Genomic DNA, 10,654 nt, shown 5'->3' with positions numbered 1-10,654 from the left:
GGGGTTTGTGCGCCCATCTCACTCAAGAGGCCGGGGGCCAGCGCTGTCCGGAGACACTTCCGGGTCACGTGGCCAGCGTGACAAGCTGCATCTGGCGAGCCAGAGCCGCACACGGAACGCCGTTTACCTTCCCGCTGGTAAGCGGTACCTATTTATCTACTTGCCCCCGGGGGTGCTTTCGAACTGCTAGGTTGGCAGGCGCTGGGACCGAGCAGCGGGAGCGCACCCCGCCGCGGGGATTCGAACCGCCGACCTTTCGATCGGCAAGCCCTAGGCGCTGAGGCTTTAGCCCACAGCGCCACCCGCGTCCCCTCTGAATGGTGTAGCATGGCTCTAATTTAAGAGATCTCTTGCACTGTTTTAGCAGATCCATTCCCCCGATGCTGAATGGCAGCAGCCCTGCCGCAGCTGAAGAGACCTGCCAATCTTGTGTAGCCAACAAGGACCATTATTAAGCCTGCATTGCACAGCTTCTCACTTGAACCCTGGTAGCAGAAAGGGGAAAGCAACACCCCTCATCTGCTTGCAGCGGTTGCTGATGCTCAAAGAACCAAGCATGTTTTTAAAGGGAACCTGTAGCTTGGCTCTTAAGCCACGAGGATTGCTGTCCTACCGACCCAAGCTCCTAGTTCTGCAGGAAGCTGCTAGGTCACCCTGAACGGAGCAATGATTTCCACCCCTTTTACAAGTATAAAACACACCAGAGGAGCAGAGAAGGGGGCAGATTCGGTGTCCGAAATTTCTGTCTGCACCATAATATTAAAGCAAAAGTCAGATATTCAGGAAGGGCATATGGTACAGCAATTGTACCATGTGGCAGTGCATGTGAGGGGTGGCTTGATTAGCGAACACCTAAGCCAGTGACATTCTCCTTTTCCTCCCTGAGCCCATGTTGATTTTTGCAGTGGACTAGTCTCGTGGAAGACCAGTTCTTCTCAAAGCTGGATTTGGCTATCAGAATGTGTCCCTGCATCTCTGCACATAGGGAACACAGCAGGAAGACTTCTAGCCTGCCTTCTCACTAGCATGTTAGCCGTCCACATGCAACTGGTGCATATCCAAGCCTGGTGTCCATCCTAGATCAATACCATGTGCCTTTCCTGGATGTTAGAAGCTCACTTTTTGGGCACTGCGCACTACTTTGGTTTTTGTTCACCCGAAGCACTTTTCCCTCCTCACTCTCAAACTGCCACCGGCAGCTTCTGTTACGAAATGAGTACTTCTTTTTGTAGATAATTTCTCTTTTTGTAACCATTTTTTTTTTTTTGTTCTTGGCAAAGTTTTAAATTAAAGATGTAAAACTCTAGAAACCTGTCTGACACTGAATTTGTTTCCGCTTTGCATGCCTTCGACTTCACTGTGCAACCGCAGGAGAGCTTTGTAAGTGCTCCCCCAGCCATAAATTGAATACTGCTGTTCTCACAAAGCAGTAAAAATTCCCCACAGGGCAGTAGATTATTGTTGCCAACTTCTCAGGGAGCTCTTCCTACATTGTGTCTTGGTCAGCCTTGCAAAACGTCCTATGTAGCCGAGTAGTAATATCGGGTCATTAAAAGATGCATTGTCTAAGGCCATCTTTGAGCAATTCCAGCATTGCTCCATCGGTAAAGGTAAAGGTAAAGGGACCCCTGACCATTAGGTCCAGTCGTGACCGACTCTGGGGTTGTGGCGCTCATCTCGCTTTACTGGCCGAGGGAGCCGGCATACAGCTTCCGGGTCATGTGGCTAGCATGACTCAGCCGCTTCTGGCAAACCAGAGCAGCGCACGGAAATACCGTTTACCTTCACACTGGAGCGGTACCTATTTATCTACTTGCACTTTGATGTGCTTTCGAACTGCTAGGTTGGCAGGAGCAGGGACTGAGCAACGGGAGCTCACCTCGTCGTGGGGATTCGAACCGCTGACCTTCTGATCGGCAAGTCCTAGGCTCTGTGGTTTAACCCACAGCGCCACCCGTGTCCCATCTGTATTCCATCTGTAGGCTGTGAGAAAAACCCTTCCTCGTGCCAAGCCTATGGATGAGAGGACATGTGGCAGTATCCATAGAATTCCTTCCACAGGTGCCATTCAGCATCCTTTTCTGTGCCCGCTCCCAATCCTGGGCAGGAGCAAAAGAAGGATGTACCTTCGTATAGTAAGCTAGTTTCTTCGCATGCTCCTCTACCTTCCATTCAGGCAAGCAAGACGCACCAGTGTTTAAGGAAATATTCTAACCAGGCAGAGACTCTCAAGAGGCTGCAAAGCAAGGCAAGGGGGAGAATACATGACCCAGAGATAGGGCCAGACAGGAGTGGAAGGCTCCATTTGGGCCTTTTGCCTGAGGTTCCCTATCCACGATGCAAAACATGCCTGGGAAACTTCTGGCCTGTCAGGCCTCATCACCTGTCCAAGCTCCAATCTGCACCCTAAATTTCACCCTGCTTGCTGCATGCTGGGTGACGAAGTTGAGACCTCCTTGCATGCTAGACTGAGGGTGAAAATTGGTCCTTTCTCATTCATCATCCGATTGGAAACTTAGTGTTTGTGCACTTAAGGGGTGTGTGGGTGTGTCTATTTTAAGGGTGTGCGCACATCCATTTCCCATCCCTGCCCATTTTCTCCCAAGGCAACGGAAGCCCGAGAGAGGGGAAAAAGGTTCTTCCCTCTGACTATAGAGAATGATAGCAGTGGGATTTCAATGTCTCTGAATCCGGCTGGCAAAATAATGGCTGTGAATGACAGTAGGCCTTGCTTCTTCCCGGATAACTTTCTTTAAGCTGCCACTCAGCATTCAAGAGCAGGCACGCTATGCTGTATTTAAAGCTACTTAGCAGCATGAAGAAGATGTTGCATTTAAAAAAAAGAAAGAGAGACAAGAGGAAAAGCTTACCAAAAACATTAAAGCCTTTGTTTTACTGAGTTACAACAAACAAGCAAAAAGTTAGAAAAGTGTTTTGTTTTAATTCAAACTCCCTAGCAATTAGATTTGTGCAGTGTATGTTGGGATAGGAAATGGATCCGTCTCTCCAAACCAAAGCAACTTCACCATTTGACCGCTACCCAATAAGACAGTTCGTCCCCTCTCTCAGCAGTTATTTGGAGAACAAAAGTGCATTCTGAGGACCTAGAAACAAAGGAAAGATGTAGTGGCTGAGGGTTCAAGAAACCACGTTGTGCACTAGAGCACCTAAGGCTGACAAAAATAAGTCTCTGTATTTGCACCAAACAAAGAATTGTGAGCAAGTTCAGTTGTTAAGAAGCTTAAGCCCTCCATTGTAAAGTCTTTTTTTTTTTTAAAGGATTGTACTACATGTAGTAGAAAAAGGTGCTTAGAACAAGCCAAGGCGTACTGTCAACAACTCTGGAGCTCCATAATCCAGATGTTTTGGCAAACGGTGAAATGCAGGATGCGTTAAAGAGATCGGCTGTCTCTCCTGGACAAATGTTTTTGCTGCTTTTCCTGCATGCAGAGGAACAAAAGGGAGCCAACTGCAAATAAAAGGCTCTTGAGAAAGTCACAACGAGCAGCTAGCCCTAGACTGAACAGGTAAAAATGTGTTGAGGTGGGTAAACTCTCTCTGCGAAAATAGAAACACATCTTTAGAAACATGTGCAGGAGGCCAAAAAGGTTTCCAAGTCGTCATGGATGTAGACGCAGCAGTAACTAATTTTCAAGAAAACCGATAAGCCAAATCGTGACCTCGAGATGGCAATGAGAATCCACAGCGTACGCACCAGCCAGGAAAGGCAGCGAGACGTCTCCACGTTGTACATGGGAAGTTACAATGGGAGGCAAGCAAGTTGGATGCTGTGGGGAAAAACCTATGTACAAGGGCCCTTGTTAGTAAAGTCCCCTGGTGGAAATTTGGCACCGTGAGATCTGCAGTGATGCTCCCAGGACTGTCCTTTCTCCACCGCAGCTGTAGCCACGTGCCTTGAACCGGGAGGCAAAACCCGTTGGATTTCCCTGCTTCCAAAGATCCTGCTTGCTCCCAGGGTCAGTGGCGGCGTACTCCCAAAGAGTGGAAATATAGGTCTAGAAAGCTGAATGATATGCCTATGACAGATAAACAAACGAGTGCACGGAATACGGTTATTATTTTGCAAAACGGAACATAGTTTGCACACCAGCAACAATCCTCCTTTGTGCTTTTTGGCTGTGGGGCACTGACTCAGATGCATGAAATTCAATGGGTCTTCTTACCTGGATTGAAACAAATATAGCTGTGTGTGTAGGGGAAGGCTTTGGAGTGGCTGGATTCATTTAGACATGCCCATAATTTTATTTATTTTTGCAGGGGAGGGTGTATGCCAGCCCTGGAAGTGACATACTTAATTTCCCCTTGCACCAAGACCAGTGGTAAGGATTTAAAAACAAACAAACAAGGGCTCCAGTTACAGATAGGTAGCCGTGTTGGTCTGCCATAGTCAAAATAAAAAAAATCCTTCCAGTAGCACCTTAAAGACCAACTAAGTTAGTTCTTGGTATGAGCTTTCGTGTGCATGCACACTTCTTCAGATACACCGAGACAGAAGTTGCCAGATCCTTCTATATAGTGAGAAGGTGGGGAGGGGTATTACTCAGAAGGGTGGTGGGAATGGGAGATTGGCAGATAGCTGAGATGAGCCTGTTGACGACTCTTAACGACTGCAATAGGTCTTACAGGAAAAGGCAAGGGGTGAGAAGGTGAAAAATGTGTATCTGAAGAAGCATGCATGCACACGAAAGCTCATACCAAGAACTAACTTAGTTGGTCTTTAAGGTGCTACTGGAAGGAATTTTTTTATTTAAACAAGGGCTGGAGCCCATAAAAAGCTTCCGTAAAAAGAAGTCGTCTCAGCTCATCTTCATTCTCCCTTACTGGGTTGCTCTGCCTGGCTGCAAATCTACACACACTTACCTGGGAATTAAATCCCTGTTGGACTCAGCAAGGCTTATTTCTGAGCAAGCTTGCAGAGGAGTGTACAGTGGACGCTCAGATTGCGAACGTGATCCGTGCGGGAGGCACGTTCGCAACCCGCAGCGTCGCGTCTGTGCATGGGCAGGTTGCAATTTGGCGCATCTGCAAAGCACAATTTAGCGCTTCTGCGCATACGCGACTGCCGAAACCCAGAAGTAACCTGTTCCGGTACTTCCGGGTTTCGGTGTGCCCGTAACCTGAAAAAGCACAACCTGAAGCGTCTGTAACCCGAGGTATGACTGTATTTGTAAGAGACAGCATCTCTTCTCGCCCCCAGTAAGTTACCTGGATGCCAAATGCTTGCCAAAGGATAGACCTGCGCAACACACCTGGCGTATTGCATGTGATCCGCACCCGTCACCTCTCATTCCCTGCATTCTGTGCTTGCCTTATTAAGCCATACTGTGCCCACCTGGGCACAGAAAACTCCCAATTTTACTAACAGAAATAGTAAGGAGAATGCTGAAGCTAACCAAATTAATTTTTCAGATTTCTGTCTGGTACAAAGCAGCCCTTTACAGGGCTCCACTGTGTGCAGTTCCTGTGGCAACTGCATTAAGATACCCTACGATCAAAAAGAAATCTTTAGTACCTGACCCCAGCTTACAAACAATACAATACAATATTTTCAATAGCAAACCCGCTGACTTTAAGTGTTACCAATTCTTTGCTGGATGGTGTCCTGAAAGCATGATGAGACCATGTTAATAAGCATGTCAGAGTTTGTATGTTTTTCCCACTAGAGGGCCTAAGCTTGCGTTTTCAGCAATGAGGAGTGTTTAAAAAGACACTAAGCCAGGGGCAGATAAATGAAATCAAAATACACACACAGAGAATTGGGAGACTCCTTGGATTATGATTAATCAGTTAAGGTGGATCTGAAAAGCATGCAGAGGCTGCTGTCTCCTAAGCATATAAAACAGGTCAGTATTTTTCTTGATTCCAATCTAGAGCCAAATACATGCGGTGTTCGAAATTTGCCAGGCGTGTTGACATCGCATGCGTGAGCATCACTTCTCCCTCCCTAAATTGGGCAGGAGCTTCCTGGGCTTTGGGAAAGAGGTGCCAGGCCTCTAACAAGATGCCGCAGCCCTCCTGCCTCCTTCCCAAAGCAGGACAGGCTTTGGGGAGGTGGCGGAAGGGCTCTTGGACCCCGTCGAAGCATCACACAGAAGCTTCCCAGGCTTTGGGAAGGAGGTGCCAGGCTTTAATACTTTAATACAGTGGTACCCCTGGTTGCGAACAGGATCCATTCCAGAGGCCCGTTCACAACATGAAAGGAATGCAACCCGCAGCGGTGCGTCTGCGCACGCGTGGGTTGCGATTCGCCGCTTCTGCGCATGATGTCATTTTGTGCGTCTGCGCATGTGCGAGCATCAAAACCCAGAAGTAACCCTTTCCGGTACTTCTGGGTCGCCGCGGGACGCAACCTGAAAAAACATAACATGAAGCAAAAGTAGCAAGATATACGACTGTACTCTAATTTACCAGGAACATTTTGGGGGCAAGCCTAGTTCCCCATGTCCACTGATTGCACACCACCGTCTGCAAGTGTGTTGATGTTCCTCTAACACTTCAGAGCAGATCTGGGAACTGTGGGGGTGGGGAGGAGGAAGTCCCGCTGCACAAGTGGAAGCTGCTATATCTGGATGCAACCCTTGAATTAGAACGCTGAGCCAAGGAGGACCATGGCCAGTGTTAGGTCAACAAACAATTCCCATCATTACCTGTCTTAGGTGTGAGCGGTATCGCCAGGTATACTTTCAGAATCAAAACCTGCTTTGCTTCCCTGCGCTGCTTGACCCCAGCTGTCCATACAGTCCGAAGCGTCATCGTCATCGTCGATGGTGACTTCCACCCAACTCACATTTCCCTTGTTCTCGTTATTGCCTTGACTACCTCGGTCACTGCATTCAGATTTCTCCAGGCCCTCTATGTCCTGCTTCTCTGGCTTCTGAAGCTCTTTACTGGGTTGCTGAACCCCCTCACTACTGCTACTCGCCGTCTCGGTGGCTGCTGGTCCTTTTGCCTCGTCATATCCGTCGGCGGCATACTGCTGCTGGTATTGGTCCAGCCATTTTAGCGTCCCGGTTCGTAGGCAGCTCCTGTTCTCTTTGAACCAACGCACTATTTCAGTCCTCGTGAGCCCCGTCTGAGCTGCCAACTCGTCATACTCCTGTGGAGTCGGCCACTGCGTCCTCGCAAATGTGGTCTTCAGCAGGTGCGCCTGCTCTTGGCTACTTGGGGCAAATGCCGTTGAGCACCTGGACAAAGAGGTCGCTGCCTGGGAGACGTCAAACTGCTCTGTCGGACCGATGGCACCGTTGGAAGCCCCTTCCTCCTTATTCTTTACGCTCGGCCCCATCGAGTCCAAGACGGCTTGTTCCATATTATCCCTGAGCTTTCTGCGCTCGGAGAACCAGGCCTCAACCTCTCGACTAGTCATGCAGGCTTCGTTCCGGAGCCTTTCCAACTCGCTTTGGGTTGGAAAAGAACTCTTGATAAAGCTTTCTTCAAGGACCGCCAGCTGTTCTCTGGATTTTCCTTTGAACTTCTGGAAAGTGAAGTCCGGGTATGGATTATAGTTCCGCGCCTGCCTTGCAGCCACAAGAGCCACCTGGTCTTTGGCTAGCGACTCGCTCGTGATGTGGACAATCCCTCGCTGGCTCCGGTATCGGTGGTCGCTGAACCACTTCTTGATCTCGCTTCGGGAGAGGCCAGTGACTTCTATCAGCCTGTACACTTCCGCGTTATCGGGGAACTGGCTGACAATAAAACTCGCCTTCAGGGCTGCTATTTGCTCCTTGGTCTTTTTGCGGTCATTCGCCAGCAGCCCAGGAGACAAGGGCACTGCGGTCGTGCTCATCGGAGCAGCAGGGGCGATCTGCTTGGACAAGACCTCCGCGGCGACAACGTGCGGGCGCTTGACTTCAGGGACGGCCTTCTGGGCCTGCATGCTCCGCTTCTGCCCTTGGTTGGCCGCCACGGCAAGGGCAATGGGGGAAACATTGGACCCGTTTGAGACTTGCGTCAAAACCAGGCCGGTCTGGCTAAGGATCTGGCAAGGCACAGCCGTCTGGATCATTGGCTGCGGCATTTTTGCAGCGGTGACGTGAGCGGGCAGAACGGCAATGGTCTGGGCCGCTGGTTGGATAGTGCCGTTGAACATCTTCTTCCTTGCCTCCTCCACCTCTTCCGGAGACCAGCTGATGCCGTGCTTCAGACGCTGGGTGGCAAACCAAATCCGGATCTGCTCCTCAGGGTGCTTGGATGCGGCCGTCAACCACGACAACTCTGCCTGCGTCGGGTACGGAAACTTGTTGAAGGAGCTGATCATGGTTGTGTTGGTGTCCAGTGCGGAATTGTATTTGGTACTGTTCAGCGGCACGGGGACTTTGGGAACCAGGCTGATGTTCGGCGGGAGCTGCACAGAGGGCATCACATGGGCCAGGATATCGTGGAGGAGCTCTGCTCCGTTAATGCATGTGATAGGCTCTGTGGCCTCCGTAATCAGGTGAGGGATCCCATCCAGGTGGTTCTCTAAAGAAACTTTCCTGCCTTCGACTTTAGGCTTCCCAACGTTAATCACTGGGGTGGTCTTGCTTGTACCGCTAGGCCCGTCAGGAACCACCTCGATTTCGGGGGTTTCCACAGCAACAGAGCTGCTCGCCGCCTCAATGGACTGCTCTAGGACGGTCTGGTTGTTGAGCTTGATCAACTTGAGCTTGAAGTTGTTCTCTCCCGGGTGGAGTTTGGCGTTGTGTTCGGATAAGGAATCATACTTTTTGGTTGTGAAGTTGCACTCGGCGCACACGTACAGGGGGTTGAGGATGACGTTGGGGTGCTGGGTGTCTATGTGCTCTGTGAACTCGTTCAGATTCTGCGTGGAATAGGGGCAGTACTTACATTCGTAGCCTCCGAGGGGTTTCCTGGCCGGGTTGGCCGGGGAGGATTTCCCTTCGATCACCTCACAGTCATTTTCGCAGCTCTCCTTATCGGCCACCAAACCATTGCTCGCATCCTGCTCTGGAGTGCTGGTTGCTTCCCTTCCCATGCTACAGTCCTTGGGAACTTCCTGCTCAATGGCATCAGATGCTCGAACCATACATGGAGTGGTCGATTTCCTTTTGCTAGCCATGGCAGCTGTGCAACTGTCCTTGGCAAGAACAGCTTCTTCTCCCAGGCAAGATTGCTCTCCGAGATGGCTTATTGTGTGATGTTGTCCAGGATGTGTGTCCTAAAGAATTCTAGCCATGGCTTTCAGTTCTGGCCACCACAGCAATCGGGCTGCATGGCACCTGCAAGACAAGACATGCGCTGTTAATAATAAATAATAATAAATTTTATTTATACCCCGCCCTTCCCAGTTCAGAAAATCTGGCTCAGGGCAGCTAACAACAAATTTAAAACAATTGATGCAACAAAAACCAGCATAAAATACAGTATAAAACACATCATCTTAAATACACACCCCCCCCCCCATGACTGCTTTTAGTGTCTTGGAATTCTACTCAATATTGACCCAGAGTAGATTCCAACGTATAGTTAGCAGAGTACAGTGGTGCCCCGCAAGACGAATGCCTCGCAAGACGGAAAACTCGCTAGACGAAAGGGTTTTCCGTTTTTGAGCTGCTTCGCAAGACGAATTTCCCTATGGGCTTGCTTCGCAAGACGAAAACGTCTTGCAAGTTTGTTTCCTTTTTCTTAACACCGTTAATACAGTTGCGACTTGACTTCGAGAAGCACCTCATAGAACGCAGTGTACATAGTAGCCTTTTTTGAGGTTTTTAAAGACTTTGGTGATTTTTGAAGCTTTTCCAAAACTTCTTTTGCAGCCATTTGGTAAGTTAAGCTTTTAAAACTTTTTTTTTTGGGGGGGTTGGATTTTGGGTTGGGGTGTTTGGAATTCAAGGACTTGGTGTTGGGAAGGGGTTTGCAAGAATCTGGAAGCTTGTGTGTTTTTCTTCTGCATTTTTATGATTTTCTGTGACCATTGGGTCACTCTGCTGTTTTTTTTTTAAAAAATCTGGATTTCAATTTCTGTGTGCTGGGTGGCTGGGGGAACAGTTGGGGAGGGGTTTGCAAGAATCTGGAAGCTTGTGGTTTTTTTTCTGCATTTTTATGATTTTCTGTGACCATTGGGCCACTCTGCTTTTTTTTTAAAAAAAAATTCTGGGCTTGAATTTTGAAATGCTCTTTACAGTATGTGTGACTTTAAAGAGCACTTAATAAACTCTTGTTGTACCAAATTTGGCTTTGTTTGGACTTTTTTTTGACCATAGGAACGCATTAATTGATTTTCAATGCATTCCTATGGGAAACCGTGCTTCGCAAGACGAAAAATTCGGTACACGAAAAAATTCGCAGAACGAATTAATTTCGTCTTGCGAGGCACCACTGTAAAAACTTGAACCATGTTGCAGGATTCCCAAAAAATAGACCAGAGGCAATTAATATTTCATCCAGCAGAGCTTTACTGCTACTTGAAGGCAAATGAGCATAATGGTCACAAATCCAATACATTCAGGATTGGCACGGTCCATAACCCAGTTGCAGCGGACTTAACTTAAACTTATCATAACTTATTATAAGTCTAAACCTTCACTAAGCATACAATGTACAGAACACCATAGAGATAGAGAAAGTGAAGCCCGGGCTCCTTCTAGGCCTTCATTTATAGGCAGCATGACCGTGACAGAAAGACAACCAGTTT

The 10,654-nt window shown here is 48.6% G+C and overlaps 1 protein-coding gene across 2 annotated transcripts in view; it reads right to left on the bottom strand.

Moving 5' to 3' along the window:
* Positions 1–2,866: 2,866 nt before the first annotated feature.
* Positions 2,867–10,654, bottom strand: part of ZHX2 (zinc fingers and homeoboxes 2) — a 48,425-nt gene continuing 40,637 nt past the window's right edge. For both annotated transcript variants that reach the window (XM_082235590.1, XM_082235589.1), the window contains exons 2-3: positions 6,669–9,239; positions 2,867–4,037 (exon numbers count right to left, since the gene is read on the bottom strand). In XM_082235590.1, coding sequence (XP_082091716.1) covers positions 6,674–9,079 — 2,406 coding nt within the window. In that variant the 5' untranslated portion in view covers positions 9,080–9,239 and the 3' untranslated portion in view covers positions 2,867–4,037; positions 6,669–6,673. The remainder of the gene's footprint in view (positions 4,038–6,668; positions 9,240–10,654) is intronic.

This window comes from Podarcis vaucheri (assembly GCF_965113315.1).
Source record: "Podarcis vaucheri genome assembly, chromosome: 8".
In the NCBI taxonomy this organism is placed as follows: domain Eukaryota; kingdom Metazoa; phylum Chordata; class Lepidosauria; order Squamata; family Lacertidae; genus Podarcis; species Podarcis vaucheri.
The sequence above is the reverse complement of the archived record's forward strand: the minus strand, read 5'-3'. Positions and strand labels throughout refer to the sequence as shown.